At 38.1% G+C, this 18,141-nt stretch overlaps 1 protein-coding gene across 5 annotated transcripts in view; it reads left to right on the forward strand.

The window, feature by feature from the left end:
- Positions 1-12,250, forward strand: part of PHC3 (polyhomeotic homolog 3) — a 34,397-nt gene extending 22,147 nt beyond the window's left edge. For all 5 annotated transcript variants that reach the window (XM_061374804.1, XM_061374805.1, XM_061374801.1 and 2 more), the window contains 4 exons: positions 3,340-3,454; positions 4,848-4,998; positions 5,090-5,321; positions 9,782-12,250. In XM_061374804.1, coding sequence (XP_061230788.1) covers positions 3,340-3,454; positions 4,848-4,998; positions 5,090-5,321; positions 9,782-9,936 — 653 coding nt within the window. In that variant the 3' untranslated portion in view covers positions 9,937-12,250. The remainder of the gene's footprint in view (positions 1-3,339; positions 3,455-4,847; positions 4,999-5,089; positions 5,322-9,781) is intronic.
- Positions 12,251-18,141: the final 5,891 nt, after the last annotated feature.

Below are 18,141 nucleotides of genomic sequence, written 5' to 3' on the forward strand. Positions count from 1 at the left end.
AAGGGGGAGTGTCATGAGGATGGAGCCAGGCTTTTCTCAGTGGCAAACAATAATAGGACAAAGGGCAATGGATACAAACGGGAACACAAGAGGTTCCCCTTAAACTTGGGAAGAAACTTCTTCTCAGTGAGGGTGACGGAACACTGGAACAGGCTGCCCAGGAAGGTTGTGGAGTCTCCTCTGGAGACATTCAAAACCCACCTGGACACGTTCCTGTGTAAACTTATCTAGGTGTTCCTGCTCCAGCAGGGGGATTGGACTAGATGATCTTTTGAGGTCCCTTCCAATCTCTAGCATACTGTGATACTGTGATATTTGAAATGCTGTGTTTTGTGACTGTAACTTTCTTTTGCTTCTATTGTAATTTGTCTACATAGAAAAATGAAGAAACAATTTTTACAGAATCCATTTTTTAAATATATTACACAATACTCTACTGGAAAATAATTTGCGGCCTGTACCTTATTCTTCACTAACCTTCACGTAGGCATGGCAGACTACATTTCAGAAGGCAAGCATCTGTCTATATTAATAGTGGACGTTTGCAGCATCACTGAAAGTTGTCTAAACCTTTATTTCATTTAATTTGAAATTGCTGTTATTTTTTTGGTATAGTCTCCCAGTGAAGGCTTCCATTTAAACAGCTCTTTGAGAGGGAGGCCTTTGATATGAAAGCATCAAACACAAGAGCCTTCAAAAAAGGAAAAAAAAAAAAGTCAAAAAGAACGTAATCATTTGGTAAATTTTGACTTGTTTGCCGTATTTTGGTTATTTTACAGCTCAGTTGAGTTACACTGCTTTTTTACTACTTTTCTAAAAATGAGACTGGTAAATCCCTTAGCTCATAACTGTGCTCAGTAAATTGCTATTAAATAAAATTGCTTTCTTGATCAGGAGTACAGCTTTTTTTTTTTTTTTCTTTTTTAAATGCCTTGTTTCACCCAGTGTATTTCAAACAAGAGAAACTTTTTGCCATCTGGCATATCTTCTGTGAAGCTCCGTTTGCAACAGTTATTTTGCCCTTAATTTGTTAGGGTAGATCTTAATTGATTTTTCAATAGCATTCCCTAAGAACTTTTCAGTATTAACACTATGTTGTTTCTCACATTTCAAACAGCTTGCTGTCATTTTATTGAAACATTCATGGTTTTGTTTTTAGTTATTGTTCCTGACAGCTGGTGTTAGGTTTATGTACGCAATTTGCAACTCCTTGTTAGATGAGCTAGTAGGAAACATCCAACACTGAGACACATCCATGTATGTAGAAGCTGAGCAAAGGAGATTTTCTGATACTAAACCAGGGTATGATTGCTTGTAGGGTAGAAACACCTAATATGCAAAAGAAAAGGCTCTTAGTAACAAATTTCACTTCACTCTGTTGTCATTTTTTTCCACATAGCATGACCTGGCTTGGGAATGAGTGCTTTGGGGTTGTTTGGGTTTTGTTTTTTTTTTTTTTTGAGAGATGGTTATTTATTTGAATGATGCATCTCTGGTATTTCAGTTGGTCAGATTTGGTATGTTTCTGATTTAGAATCATAGAATCAGCTAGGTTGGAAAAAGACCTTTAAGATCATCAAGTCCATCCATTACCTCAGGACTGCCAAGACCACCACTAAACCATGTCACTAAGGGGCTTAACTGTGTGGTTTTGAACAGTTCCAGGGACAGTGATTCCACCTGGGCAGCCTGTTCCAGTGCCTGGTCACCCTCTCGGTGAAGAAATTTTTTCTAATATCAAACCTAAACATTCCCTGGCACAGCCTGAGGTATCCTATCGGTTGTTACTTGGGAGAAGAGACCAAACCCCACCTCACTACAACCTCCTTTTGGGTAGTTGTAGAGAGCAGTAAGGTCCTCCTGAGACTTCTCCTCACCAGACTAAACAACTCCAGCTGTTTCCAGTTTTTATTTTTCCTGTCTGATACCAACTTACTTTGTTGGAGACTTGCAACCTGGTAATTTTCAGGCTGCCAGAAGACTTCAGTTATATCCTCATATATGAGATACATTATTCAAATAACCTCTTTAGTATTTTGATCTCTTTGCTGCACTAGTGCGTATTCTTACCTCATCAGTGCAAGCTATTTAGTGAGTTAACATCTCTGTAACAGACTTACACATTCATAGCTAAAATCTTTCAATTAAACTTTGATATCTGCATTTATATTAGCTGACATCAAAGCTTTACAAAGAGTTTGAAACAAAAAGGTAGTTTGCAATTTTTTCAACTAATTATGTAAAATTAAAAATATGAATGTGGGAGTAGAATAGCAAGAGGCAAAGTATATGAAATAGTGACTCAGGTAAATCAGAAGCGTGGAAGAGATGTGTGTATGTTTAGGCCTCTAAAATTCTATAGAATTTTTGAGCCATGTATTTTGCCCATGATTACAGCTATGTGGTGTGTAGTTCTTTCACTTGACCTGAATGACCACAAAATGTTACATTTCAGTTTATGCCAGTTTCACTCCTTTGCTCCTTATGATGTATTTCACAAGTGGTATGTGAGGATAAGGGTTGGTTTTGGTGGTTTTTTCCATGCCAGATGTCAAGTTGGTTTGCAGATACGGTGGCATTATTCTAAACTATGTACAAACCATGCTTTATCCACTAAATACACTTCTAGCAAAAGAGAGCATAGACGTTCAGCATGTGATGTGTATGCTGCCTTGACCTGCCTTCTTTTGAGTTCTTCTACTCTTTTACCTGTATTTCTCTCATCTGGTGTTTGAATTCTTCACAAGGAGCAGGAAAAGTGCATCCTCATCTCACCAACAGAAAAGTATTCTGTAACAGTAGACTAAATTAGTAGATGCTATAATTGTGGGAGGTTTTTTATTGTATACAGGTTAACTTTTTCAGAGATAAGATTCAGTGTCTTACTTTCACAAGGCCCTTTGGTTGTAGCAGTTGAAAGAAATTATTTTAAAAGGTTAATATGTCATTACAAGAGAGCTTGAATTCAGACCATGGATGCTCAGTTCTCTTAATGAACTCTTTATAAGCAATTCATGAGGACTGTAACACCTCTTCTTAATTGTTTGCTATGTTTGAGGGTGTACTTGCTCATGGATGGCTTGAAAATTAACAAAAGAGCTGATTAAGTTCATTGAATAACTTCATTGAAGGTTCAGTAAGGTTCAGTTTGCTCAAGATCAGTTCTGTAGGGAATGATATCTACGACTTGCTTAGCTTTGCAGTTTTCTGTATATCATAGTATTTAACTAAATGTGTTAGATATTTGAATGCCTTCTGCCCGCCTGCTTGAGATTAGAAATTTGAACATATTTTTGTGTCATTGAAGCTGACTTCCTTATACCTCACGCCTTTCTTTAGAAGGACTGGATGAAATTGAAAATGATCTTCTGAAGTGTGAATTTTGCGGGAAAATGGGATACTCCAATAAGTTTCTACGGTCAAAAAGATTCTGTTCCACATCCTGTGCCAAAAGGTACTTTGTCTAGTTAGTGATTAATAGTATCTGGTTAATGGAATAGCAGTTGAATTGTATATGGTGTTGAGAAATAAAGAAACAGTAAAACATGACTGCCTGCTACCTGCATTTGCAGAGTATATGAGCACAAAGAGTTATGATAGACTATAATATATTTTAAGAAGATAGACAAAGGGGAATTCCAGTAAAATTGTGGACATCTTTCCAGAGGGTGCCATGCTGTTGGACTTATGGGAAGGTGATAGATGTCATGGAAGAGAAATTTGTTCAGGGTTATTAAGTTTGGAAATCAGTGCAGAGGTTCACAGGCCACCAGATTTTACAGATTTCTCATGTGCCTGTTGTCTTCCTCTTGTTGCTGGGCAATGTCAGAGAAAGAATGCTGGGCTGGGTGGGCTTTCTTACACTGTTTGTGATACTAGGGTGAAAAACACACTGAATTTATCTTGGCATAATTGAAATGCTGCATAGACACACAAAAAAATTCTTAAATGGTTTTAATAACAGTGTAAAATTTCTTTATGTGCATGAAGTAAAATAGAAATATTTATAAGCATAAATAATTTTGTGTTTTCTGAAGCTCCTTCTTCCCTGAAAATAAGTGATGCCATTTGTGTGTGTGTGTGTGTGGTTTGCAGAAGAAACAGGCTGGTTTCTGTTTCTCTTTTGGTTTAGAAATGCTGCTTTTATTTTGGTTTGGTTGAGAGAGAAGGAATTCATAGTTAACACCTGAATGTAAAGTACTGCATCATTACAGCCAGAAAAATCTATATTTAACCCCAGATGTTCAGAAATGGGGAATAGTTTCATTTCACCGCTTAATTCTTCTGTTGCATCAGTGTGCCTAGAAACCACCTTTCTCATATGTCTGCTGCTATTTTAATCCTCCATGTGAGACATTCCCATTTTAAGTAGTGGGAATGTGTATTTTTGTATTTGGTACGTGTTGGGACACTACTAGCAAAATAATTTTAAGAGGGGATTTGCCCCATTGATGTTAAAACGAGATTTTTTGTCTCCATCCTTTTTTAACTTTTCCCTACCTAGGTATCAGCTAGTTAGGGAAAATGGAAGCAAAAGACACAATGTGACTTCAGGCTTTTACCAGACATTTTTAGAGAAGGGATCAGCCTATGTGATAAAATGCAGAAGTATTTCTGTCATGGAAGAATGGAAAAGATGGACATCTTCCAGGGATGATCTGGATTCACTTGATCTTGCATCAAGACAAGGGGTTTGAGTAAATGGCCTTTGAGACACTTTTCTCTTGTGTGACAACTGTTCTCTTTAATTAGGCAGCATTTCTGCAGCACTGAAATTTTATGGTTACTTGATTGAAATCAGTCCAAAAAACTATTAGTGTGTTATTGAATATATCTTGCTTCTTCAGGCACAGCCTTAGTTGCACTAAGAAATTTGGGCTGTTTGCATCAGACAAGAGCAGTCGCTGGAATCGGAAATCAGATAGCCAAAGTCTTGGGCGACGCGGGCGTCGACCGAGTGGCCCTGATGGGGCATCACGAGACCATTTTCTTAGACAGGTCTGTGGAATATTTGCTTAAAATTATGGCATTGTTAGGGGAGTTATAAATAAAATCTAATACTGTAGTGTGTTTGTATTGCATTTTTCAGCTTCCCATTACTTACCCATCCCCAGAAGAAGATATGGCTCCTCGTGAAGATGCTGCTCCAGCTGCCATGACCACCCGTCTGCGAAGACAGAGTGAAAGAGAGAGAGAACGTGAACTTAGGGAACTAAGAATTAGGAAAATGCCAGAGAGCATTGGCCTATTACCAGTGGTGCAAGCTGACCCATCAGTATGGACTGTTGATGAAGTTTGGGCCTTTATACATTCTTTGCCTGGTATGTAATGTGTAATAACTCGTTCCAGTTTTCTTTTTAACAGTGAAGTTCTTTGCTTTTTAACATCAGTGTGATGAGGTGGTGTGGTAACAGAACTGCTATACTCTTTAGTTGGTGATGGAAACTGGAATGTGATTTGTTTCCTCTTACTTGTTCCTTCAGCACAAATCCCATGCTGATAGAACTAGTCCCACTCCTGCTGTTGCATCCCAGCTGATGGAGATTAGAACTGTTCCTCCCTTCAATCTGACTTCTCTCAAGAGGTCAGTGAGAGATCAGACATGCTTCCTCCCTTTTATGCTTGCTTCTTCTCTTCTCTCCTTACTTACTGCTTATTTAGTAGAAAAAGGAGAGAGTTATTTCCCTTTATACAACTGAAAAATTTGAAAGACCTGTCCTAAGTCATTAAAAAAGAATAAGCAAGTTTCATCTATGAAGTTAAACTGTTTTGCATAGTTTTGCTCAGTAACTGAAATGCAGAGGACTTCTGTGTATACTCTGTATACTGGTAGATGCAGTCTAATCTCAGAAAGAAATAATCTTCTTTCTCCTTATTTACAAACCTTTTCTTTAGCTCAGTGTTCACAGTTACCTTTCTGTCATCTTCAGGTTATTTGACACTTATGTCGCATTTCCTAACTATCCCAAGCTCTAAAGGCTCACTACCTCTCTTTCCCAAGGGAGCCATTCTATCTGATCAGATACTGTAACCCTTCCAGCTAACAAGGCAGGTCTCCACAATAGCAGTCATACAAGAATTTTTGTTGCTTACCCATGTAACTCACGTGTCAAAACATTGAAACCAGGTGAAGTCTGTTCTTGATTTTCTACTTCTTCTGGAATGCTAAACCATTTTTGTGTGTGTGTATCCCATCAGGCTGATAACCTGTAAGGAATTGCTAAGTCATATGCATTGTTATGAAAAAATCTTTTATAAAGTGGATAAAAATCTTTTATAAAGTGGATCAGGCAAAGAATTGAGTAAGGGATGTCTTAAATCAGCAAAAGTCATCCTTGAGGTATGTCAAGTATGACATACTGCAAGTATGGCAAACTATGAAGTATGTTTCTTCTGATAGGTTTGCAATCAAGTTACATCATCTGCTTTGGGAACCTGCAGTGATGTCTGTAAAAACAAGCAAAGCTCCTTAGATTTGAGACATAGTCATTCATGTTTCTGTACTTCAGCTGTGTTATTGGGATGTAACTGTAATGCTGCTGTTTTTTTTATAGATTTGAGGCTCTAGTTAATTCCGTAAATTCCTGATCCAGGGTTCTGCAAAGAATAAGCAGTAGTTCTTGTCCTAGAAAACCTGAAGTACCACGTAAACACAGTTCACTTCCAAGTACAAAAACAAAAATATTAAAACGTGGTTTCTGTTTTGAAACCATTACTTTTACAATACTTTACCAGCTGCTAAATCTGGGTTATTTTGGTGGGGGTATTTCTATATTCTATAAAAGAGGTAATCTTTGATTTTAAGCAGCTTTGTATTTCTCTGTATTTAATGAAAATTTATTATAATTACTCATTCCCATCCATATTAAATACTTGTTTAAAAAAACCCATAAGTTCAATAGGTATTTAAAATTATATTCAGAACCTGCCAGAGCTTTGATTGTTATATAGCTAGATTCATGTTGTTTGGCAATTTGAGGGTTTATTGTGCTCAATATATTCTCAAGCCACTGTCTTGAAAAAATATTATTCAGATGCTGCCAGAGTTGAATGATACAAGAACTAATGTAATTGACTTTCATTCTGCTATTGTGCAACATATACTTGGTGGCGTCCATGCAGACCATCTGCCATGTTGTAGGAGACAGTGATTTGTCAGCTTTTCACAAACATCAGGGACATCTGTTTTGATTTACCGCTTTCTGCGTAGAGTCTTTAGCTGAGACCTGACTGCAGTCAAGTGTTGTCAGGCTTTCCATGAACTCCTCTGAAGCCTTTTGGAGAACTGAAGTTTGTGAACGCTCATTTCTTCTGGGGGAAGCGACAACAACAGTTTAAGTCCTAGTGGATTTGCTCCTCCTTTCTTTCTTCAGCTGCAAGATTAATGGTCTTTCACCCACTTCCCGTCATTTTTTTAGCCAAGTTATTGCACAACAACCAATTGCTAAAGTGCTTAAGAATACACAGTGTGCTTGGATGAAGGGACTTAAATACATTCAACTTTCATCCTTTGCTTTTCCAAAATCACTTTGATGAAGAGTATTTTAGGAGAAGTTCATTGAAATGCTTCATATCCTGCTTAAAGAAAAAAAAAAAAAACGCTGCAACTACAACCAGTAATCTACTGTAATAGGACCACTTTTGTTCCTAAATGTAAAACCTCTTGATCTCTCAGTTTCTTTGTAAATGCTGTGGTGTGACAATTGCCATGTTCAGGTCTCAAGTCAGACATAATTTTGTCTGTTGTCAACATATAAATAATAATCTTTGTTATGATGTTAGAACTTTTAAATCCTTCTGAGAATGATCAATTGTCTTAAGATTTTTCTTCATGTTAATGGCAGCATTATCTTCACCTGATAGCTGCAATTGGCAGCACTGTGCCAAGGTGCTCTCTGACAACTCTGGGCTCCTGAAAAATGTTTTCCTATTGAGTGTGGTACAGTTTGTAGCTCCACTGCACTAGTGTATCACTGCACCCGAAATACTGGAAGCAAATGTTATGGGACACATGCAAGCTCTAAAACATTTTAATGGCTTTAGTGGCTATAGAAATACTATTTGTGACACCCGCCCCCTCCCCCCGAAAAGATACCACTCTAATTTCTTGTTACAATAAATAATTCCCAAGAACTGGGAATTTGTTGTTTATTGAAGTTATGTTGTTTTAAATGCTGTGGGAAATAGCCCTTCGTTCTGATTAAAAGTTAGTTAACTGCTACAGTTAGTTAACTGTTGTACCTTTGTGACTGTAGTTTATACAATTGTAACCTGAACTACAGAGGTTTAGAGGTATAGCCTTATTTTACGGTAAACCTTTTCCTCTTCAGATTATCTTTTAATTTTTCCCTAATAGGGTGGCAGCTAATTATTGCATGAGGTCTGCAATTAATAAGATACTAAAATTAATTAACAAATCATTGAAAAAAAAATGTGCTTCTGTCTTTGTGAAAAGCTAACATTGTCCAACCTTGAACGTTATGACCACTAGACAGTAATAATCCAAACGAATTAAGGTTTGGATGTTGATACTTTCTTCCACATGTCCTTTCGGTTTCTCTTACGTTTCTAATCCAGCAGGAAATTGGACTACCTCTTCTTTCTAGAATTTAAATCTGAATACACAAAAGAACAAAATTAGTTAATTCCTGTCATCCGGGGTGGAAAAGGAGTTCTTCAGAGTATTTTCATATCTCTGAAACAGTATACTTTTAGAACAGGGGAAAATATAAAAATGCCCAAAAAAAATGCGTAACTGAGGAATAATTGAAAGCAGGAATGCTAGGTTGAACACAAATTAAAATGTGTCTGAAAGGCTCTGAAATAGATGACGAGACCAGGGGACTGAGAACATAAGTATATTGAAAAACATAGCTTTGGGGAAAGAAGCTTCACATAAACAGCTGACAATGAGTGTTCTTATCCACACTGTTAGAAGACTTTTGTCCATGTAACAAAGCTGCCACACATCCAGGCATAACTAACTGTTTCTACTTAACAGATCTCCAGAACATCTTTTGAGGAATCTTGTGTTTCCACAGTGTTCTTCAGTGGAAAGGAGCCCTAAATTACCTGGGACAGTCCCACACATGAATAGTCCTTTTTCTTACATTGTAGGCCTTAACCTGAGACCATATTATTTCATGTTCAGAAAAAGAGTGTAATTTATTTTAAAATTCACCTTGTTTAAAATTGCACTTGTGAAGGGAGTTGCTGCTGTGTATAGAATAGTCACTGAGGTAACTGATGACGAATGTCATTATGAGACTGTTATGCTAAAGCCATAAATCAAAGTTCTGTTTACTTAACCCAGTGATGGTAACATACAGATGGAATTAACACCTTTTGGAAATTGTAGCTGTGTAAATTTTCTCAGTGAGTTGTAGAATATGCGTGTATCTTTTTAGTGCTGGAAAGAGCCCACTTGAATTATGCTCTTACTTGATTGCTATTTCAGCAGTATTTTGCTAGTGTCTTCCAACTGTGAGATCATGGTGGTTGTTCCTCTTAAGGAAATGAGAAAGATGTCTTTGTTAAGACTTGAAATTTCCAATGAGTAGTTGTCCAATAATTACAATGCAATTAAGAGGCTGTAGTAATAATTACTTTCAGATTATCTCAGAAGTTCCCATCCTAATACTGAATTCTTGCATGTGTCTTAGGCCAAGCTGAAGGGATGACCACTGGAAATTGTGTAGCTGAAAAGCTCTAGTGTGGACAGTCATTGCGTCTAAGAATGCACATTTCTAACCCAGTAATTCTTTCTTCTGTTTCCTTGTAGGTTGTCAAGATATTGCGGATGAATTTAGAGCACAAGAAATTGATGGACAAGCTCTCCTCTTGTTGAAGGAGGATCACCTTATGAGTGCAATGAATATTAAGCTTGGACCTGCATTGAAAATCTGTGCACGTATCAATTCATTGAAAGAATCCTAGGGGGTGAACATGAAGGTTTAAACAACAGTTTCTCAGTGACAGAACTGACAGTAATACGCCAACATCTTCACTGTGGCATGAGTGTTACTGTGATGTTTTGTTAAATATGTGGGGGTTTCCCCACATAAAGACTTAAAAATGTACTTTTGATTATACCAGGTTTATACTACTATACTCTGTAGTTTCCAACAATTAATAGGTTCATGGTAAAGCCTGAGTAATACTTTGAGTTGAAGTGGTAGTTCATGCAAAAACATGAAGTGAAATATGCTGTGATAGGTTAAATATTCCCCAACATGTACTTTATAAGCTTAACACCCCGGCACCCACCCCAGCCTAAACACCATTTAAATTGTGTTGCTGTATTCTGAAAGATTTCTGCCACATACAGCAGGTTTTGGACTGAAATAACGGAAGTGTCCACAGACCCTGTGGAAGTACTAATAACGGTAAAATGCTATGCATTCAGTTGTTTCTTTTAGTCTCGAGCAAATTGTAAGGGGTAGGTTGGCAGCTAGTTTTCCTTGTGTAGGCTTACCCTTATCTTTGCCACTGTAGTATTTTCTTGAAGTCTGGAAATACTGTAAACCATGTAGACGCCTCACCAAAATCCTCATCATCAGGCTACTGAAATGCAATGGCTTAACAGTCTTGCCAGAGGTAACTGAAGCACATGTTACTTTACTCTTTGTATGCTGCTATGCACTAAGAGGGCATTAAATTGTTAGGTTTGTAGTTCTGCATGCTGCTAGTTAAACTAGACCAGCAGTTCTCAAATGGGGGTTCAGAATGGATCCTGAGAAGGTGTGAGAACACTCAGGGTTCAGGTTCCCAAATGCCTAGGTGTGACCAGCTGAAAAAACTGCATCCAGAATTAGCTCATGTTGAGACAAGCATACTTCAAAGACTGGAGGTAGAGAAGGGATGGCATAGCTCAGATGCTCTTTTTCTTGATACCTCTTCTAACTTGTCTTTCTCTATAGTGCATTCCTATTGCCTCACTGGAAGCTTCCAAGCACCTTTTACTTGTCCACTGGCCAGCATGAGCTGGGCTTGCAGTAGTCTGAGGAAGGAGCATGGTGAGTTGCTCTTTTGAGGTCCCTTCAGAGCTGGATGTAGAAGTGGCTGCTGCTGCAGTGAGGGACCCTGGAGCTGTGGGTCAGTAGGAGGAGTGCTGCCACTAGGCAGTTCTGGAGGAAATTGCTGGGGGCCCTGCTTTGTCCTTCTAGCAAGAGATTTCCATGTCAGCACTGCAGCCCCAGGCGGTGGGGTTTTAGTGTCTCCATCTTCCCTCTCTCGCATGCTGTGTAGAAAAAGTACGCATTTCCCCAGTTACTGACACTCTCAGAAGCTGCTTGGGCTGAGGCAGCAGCACCTTCTTAGCCTTTGCTTCCCATCATATATGTATGGATGTATTTTGTACCTTCTGTTCCCTCCCTTTCGCAGCTCCACTCCCATTATGTACAGACCAAGATCCCTAAACAGGGAAAGAAGGGCACATGTGCTGATAAAGTTGTTGTGTATATTTGAATTAAGTATGTGTATGTGTCTGCAAATAATGTATTTTGTATTTTATGCAAACTAATGCATAATATATGATTGTGTAGGGAGACATTCAGGGTGACTGTAAAGTATTCCTGAAAAGGAGTCACTGATCTAAAGTTTGAGAACTGCTGACCTAGATCAAAAGGAGTCAATGCACATACACTGGCTGAAAGGAAGGTTTATGACAGGTAGATTAATATGTATATTATTTAACTGATGACTTTAAAGAGTAAATTGGGATTACAGAAAACTCTGTGCTTCATTTTCCTTTAATTAGACTCTTGCTTTGTTTCTGCTAACAGACTTTCTACTGCTATCTTCCAGAGATAAACATTAGAGTCATTGGTTTTAATTACAACTGTTTGAGCTTACTAACAGCAGATGTTATTAATAATTTATTAATCACTGAAGCTCGAAGTTAGGACAACCCGTTGCTGTTGCGTGCTAGTATGTAGTGAGAGCCTTATCCAAATGGCACCAAAGGCTGTAGAGAATTAATTGATGTCTGGGTTTATTTTGGAGGGAAGTTGCTAAGCACTTTCTAATTTGTGTTCTCTGTCTTCAGTTACTGTTGTAAAATAAACTTTGTAGTTGAAGGCACAATGTTTGGCAATGTTCATTGGAAAGATATTCAAATGATGGAGACAGTAGGTTCCCATTTGTAGCATTTCTGTAAGATAAAACATGTAGCATATCTGTAACATATGTTCTAAAGGATATGTTCTGTTTTAATGAGCTAATTGAAGACTAAAGATATCTTAGATACTTATTCTTTGGCTTTTGTCTTAAAGTTATATTATTTTTATATGAAAATTTCACTGGCTAATTTTTAAGGTGTCTTCTGATTGTACTGCCCCTTGGCAATGTAAAAAGCAAGTACACGTAAATGTGATTTGATAATGGCTTAACGCATATTTGAAAACATGGACTTAAGAGTCTTATTTAGACCTGCAGTTAACCACAGTGTTACATGCATGAAAATTTCACAGCTGTTCTAATTTGCTTTATTAGACAGCTTCAGGAGACCTTCTACAGCCAGTGCTTATGTACAACTCTTGGACATAATTACTGACAGATGCCAGGAGCTCAGAGTAGACCTGATTAATGCACATATGTCCTGGTTCTTCTGGTACGCTACACTTCCCGTTGTTTTGGGAGAGCCACAGATAGTGAGTTATGCTTTAAATATTCATGAATGCAGCAACTAAGAATGTGGGCCTTATGTATCCTGAAAGTGCTTTCTCCTTCACTGATTTTGGCATTAAACAAGAACTTAAAAGCAGACACAGTTGCACCTACCTCTAGTGATAGAAATGCACGCGTGTTGGAGTGGTAGCCAGTAGAGCTGTATCAGTAAAATTGGTTTTAAAAAATACCACAGCTGTACATGCAAGTACACTGGAAAACTCAAGTGCAACTGAAGTGTACATCAGAAGCTTTTGAGTTTACTCAGAAAAGCAATACAATCCTTGGAGTGATATTCCTCCAGAACCATTGTACATACCAATCGCTTGTTTCTGTTCAGATCAGTGAGGATTTCCCAGGCTTATGGGACCATTTCCCAAGGCTTTCCCAGGCTTATGGGACCATTTCCCATGGCTTTCCCCACAAATTAAGCTATTACCTCTTGCAAAAGAGGAAGTATTGCAGATTTTAATTGAGTATTTTTTAACACTTGCTTCTGCTGGGTGTGTCTACAAGAAATCCTTTCTGTTAGCTTTATTTCCTGGGGTTTTGTTTTCTGTATTCAGACTGCTGCTGTTGTGGGCTACATCTCATGCTAATCCTGCAATATTTCAATTCCTATAGAAAGGACTACAGGATGCTGTAGGATCTTAGCTTAAAAGAGAGGTGTGATTGGTTTTTCACTTTTTCTCCACTGGTCTCCCTCTTAATCAGCTCCTTAATGCAGACTGCAGAATTAGCTCAGGGTAAAACCCTTTGGCAGAGCACTAGGTGGAATGTGACTGTAAGGATCTCTTCCAAGAGAGTTTTAACTACTACACTTGTCTTGGCTTCAGAGTTTATTTTGGTTTTTAAAGAAATGAACCTGAATGGCCAAAATTGGATATGCAGACTCCTCTGCTTAATCTAGTTTTTATCACTCAGCAACCCTGCTTTGCAGCAGAAGCAGAGCACTCTGACAGGGAAGCTTGGCCACCTCCTCTGGGAGCTCCAGGCTGCTGCTGCTTCAAAAACAAGCATTGCCAGTGAATGGATAACTTCTCCCAGACAGCCCCCATTGCCTCACATTTGGCGCATTTATAAGACTTTTATCACCTTTGCTTATATTGAGAGTAAAAAATAACCATCTTGCCAAACTAAACTGCCATTTGTCTTGGATCCTCAGGGTTTTCAAGGAGACTGCATCATAAATCCATCCTTTACCTGTTAATCCAGCATACTTTTTTTCCAGAAATGAAGCTGTGTTAATGGGGATGGTAAAACTTTTGCTAGATTTGTGTCAATGAGATATCCCAGATAGAAATTTTATATCCTGCAAGCATCTATTTTCCCATTTCTTTCCTTTGAAAGCAGTTCCGCACCCCCCCCCCCCCAACTTCTTTTTGGACAAATCACGAGTGGGAATCCAGCCTTCTGAGTAGAACAGATGGAACAGTCCATTCTAACTGCAGGTGTGGCAGTTAGAAGAGGAAAGGAATGGAATAAGCAGGTTTATGACAGCTGTTGTGTAACTTCTTCACCTTGATCTTAGCTGTAAGGAAATGTTCATGTATAAGACAATTTTTTTTTTTATGTAGTAAGACGTTGCTGGGTGTAGTATGTCACTGCCTGGCATACCAGTTCAAACTACTGCCAGTTTCAGATGACACTTCCCATCTTAATACCACAATACTGATACACAAACTTACAGCTCAATAGCTTAAGAAATTTCTTATGCACTGACAAATGTGATCAAAGAATTCAATGACAGCTGTATTGCAAGTCCTGGTTCTGCAAATAATTAGACATTCACATAATTTATATCATGAGTAGTTCTCCTGATTGTATTGAGACTACTCATACCAAAATTAAGCATGTGTATAAATGCTTGCAGGGTTATTTTCTTAGCAGTATTGCATAGAAATGTCCTGTTAGCATGTATTTGGTTAAGTGACAACTCTGTATCTAGACTTTTACTCATCAATTGCTCTAGGTTGCAGATAATGACTCTGCAAAGGAATCTATGTAGGATACTTCTTTTAAACATTTACCCATATTAATTTATTAGCGATGAAGAGAAATTAGCATTTTAAAGTACTTTCATTTAAAGACACTGTTTCTGTTGAATGCCAAGTAGAACAGGTATGAACAAAGCTATAAATGTGTAATTTCAATGTCGGGTGTAGTACTTGCTTGTAGTGAATTAATTTCTGAACTGATTTTTGCCTTGATGGGTATCAGCTATGTTGGTTGGAGTGTTTTGTCCTCTACTTGTCTCAGCACTGCCACGTGTATTAAAGGCCCCATCCTAAAGCCACTCTATAGGTTTGTGTAACCTCTGCATTGAAACTTGCACATGCCCACTCATTCCCTTGAAAGTTGTGGGTATTATTTACTGATCACTTACAGTAATGTGGAAGGAAAAAGAAGGAAATAGGAGGTATGTAGTAAGCTCACAGTCTACCTTTTGTAACCACTGATCTGACTTTTCCAAAGCACAATTCCAGGAGTCAGTGTTATAAACAGATTTCAAGTTAAAAAATGTTAAAGCTTCCTGCTGAATTATCCCAAATTACTGTGCACAATAAGCAGCTAGAAAAAGGAGATCTAAAGGGAATTTTTTTCCATCTAGAAGGAAGTATAATTTCAGCAGAACTGGACATTCATAGCGATAAGTATCATTAAAGTGTAACATGTAACACTTAGAGCATCTCAATTGGGTGTAAAAAGCACTGTAGTGTTCTGTAGGGTTGTCAAAAGGCTTACAGTATTGGTTATAGGTACCAAAGCACGTATGCCTGCTATTATGGGATTAGGCTAAAGCACAAATATAACTGATTCATGAAGCATATCTACTTTGTTGGTGAAGCCAAGTCAGCCTGTGGTAAGGCTTGTGCATTGTCCTCAGCCACCTGGGTAGTGTGCTAGTGCTAGCAGCCAGGATGCTGCTGTTCTCTGGCAGCTTTGTGCAAAGTTGGATGTTTGAAATAACAACGAGGTATTATGCACACCCAGCCTCCTTTTTAAGTAGTGTTTGTGTCACAGTGTTAACAAACCAGTATTGATCAGGAAAGATGTGTGTAAAGAAAGAAAGGATTTATTAATGAGTGCCAAATACTTCTATTTAAGGTTGAAGAGACATAGAATATCTCATTAATGTGTGGGGGGTTTTTTAAGGGATCCTTCATAAGAGGAAAGTACAGAAGTTCCTCACAAAGGGTTAATACTTTAGCTGCTCTTGACATTAATATCAAATAATCCTATAAGAATTAAAGACTAAAGTGTTTGAATCATATAAGGCCATTAGATACTGGCTCAGCAAAAGAAGTAATGTACTAAGGAGATAGCTCAGTGGCTGTCTGTAGTTGTTTCCTAGCATGGCTTCTCTCCTCTTTCTGTCTGGCAATGAAACTGAGATCCCATTGTAGGGTAATGGTTTGTGGTTGTATGGCTGGACTCAGGTTCACTCTTAGGACTTCCCAGAAACAGACAAAAGAGAAAAGACTTAGTTATTAGGAAGAATCTCCCTCCATTAAAAAATCAAGGATAAAAGTGGGCTTACAAGAAGAGTTGCTATTATATTTTGAATTAGTTACTTAGCAGGCTTAGGCACCACAGCTAGATGCTATGTGAGGACCTGCAGTGCCACTACAGCCAAGCTTTTCTCTTCGGCTCTTCTTCCCCAAGAGTATGGAAGATGGATTTGATAGTGATACAGTGCTGTAACATCACTATGTTAATGTTTGCTTTGGCTGCATGTTACGTCTTCCCTGTAAAAGCTAAGATTTTAAAACCTTAAAATGGCTTTAGAAGCACTGCAGCAGCCATAGGAGTTCTGCCACAGCAAGATAGATGGGGTTGTGTAAACTTTAATTAGGGGTTGATAAGCCGGACCACACTGATAAAGTATGTCAGCAGCCTTACCCAGCTGGAGCTGCAAGAAGTGCATCACCCACAGACCTTAATGAATCAGAACAGTGAGACCAACCACATAAAACAGAAGCATCTGAAGTGTTCTTGAAAGTAACTTTGCCTTCATCTGGTGTTAAATTAACTTTAGGAGTTTTCCCTTGCCTGTCAGGTCTGTAGGGATTAGTTACTTCACGATCTGCAGTGCCTCGTGCATTGCTGTATTTGAGGTATTTGCCAGTTTTTAAATAGAACTAGGTTTTATAAATATTTTGTCAACCCCATTTCAGTGGGTGTCCAGTTCATACAAAACCTGAAGAAATGCTGTGTTAAAAAAAAATGTGTTTAGACATGGCTTATCCTATAGCATCTCAAGTGCTAAATAACAGCAACTGCAATTTGAGAGAATGGCAAGCGGTTGCTTAAGGTTGCTTTTTCACGTTAACATTGTCTCTGCTTTCCTGCTTTTAACATAGAATTTCCTCCAAATAGATTTTCCAGCATAAAGGATGAAATAATCTGTGGTGCCAAGCACTCCGAGCTATGTTGCTAAGCATCGCCTCCTCTTACCGTGCTAGTTTTAAAATCCAGTTTTTGATCATTTACTATCCCTTCTATGGCCTTTTTAACAGATTTTACCCAACCCATTTTCTACTGCTTAAAGTTACATCACTGAAACCTCAGAGAAATTTACCACAGACTGTGGGTGAAAGAAGCACTATGTGGGGTGAAGTAATAAATCAGAATGGCAACTGGACTTTGATATACTGCGAAACTGTAATACATGACTGAGATGTGATTGGGCATTCTTACGGAGTGATATACTGGAATATTCTTTTATAGGAAATTTTAGCCCATGGAGCACTAAATTCTACAGTTAAATTTTATGTCTGTAATTGATACATAGTAGTGTACATTATAACCCCAAAATGAAATTTTACATTTGAAGAGCACACGGTGAACTATGTAAAAAACAGGATCTTCACTTTGCGAATCTTCTTTTATAAAAAAAGCACTTTCCTATTACCAACTGGCATGTGAATGAATTTTAGATTCTCTCCTTTGTTATGATCCTGTAGAAGTGAAATCTCTTTAATCTGCCTGTTAATGGATAAATCCATCATACAGATGTTGAAACAAAGCACCTTATACTATGCTGCTTGAACTTGCTTGTAATTGCACCTTTTGTTACCTGCAGATTTTTCTTAATGAGTATTCTTGTGTGATACCATTGTTCCCCATGGGTCTGGGCGAAGGATTAACCAACCTGCAGCATCAGTTACTTACAGTTTCTATTTCAATACAACACTGTATTGTGAGTTCAGTGCTTCAGAAATAAATGCTACTTCCATTTGTCTGTTTTGGTTGTGTATCACTTATTTCTGTTCTACAAAATTAAATCAGACCTTCATACAACTGAAGAATTCAAAAATTAAGAGTATTTTAGCTAGAAGCCTGACACATTCTTCCCCTGCTGAAGCAGTCCCACTTCAAATCTAATTAGTTTAAAATAATTTTGGCCATTCTTTCACCTTGGGCATGTATTTATCTGGAGGTATAGAAAAGAAACAACAAAATGTCACCAGC

Source organism: Neopsephotus bourkii, unplaced genomic scaffold (genome assembly GCF_033783945.1).
Source record: "Neopsephotus bourkii isolate Nb327-2 ecotype Australia unplaced genomic scaffold, CSIRO-AGI_Nbou_v1 NB_1654, whole genome shotgun sequence".
Taxonomy (NCBI): Eukaryota; Metazoa; Chordata; class Aves; order Psittaciformes; family Psittacidae; genus Neopsephotus; species Neopsephotus bourkii.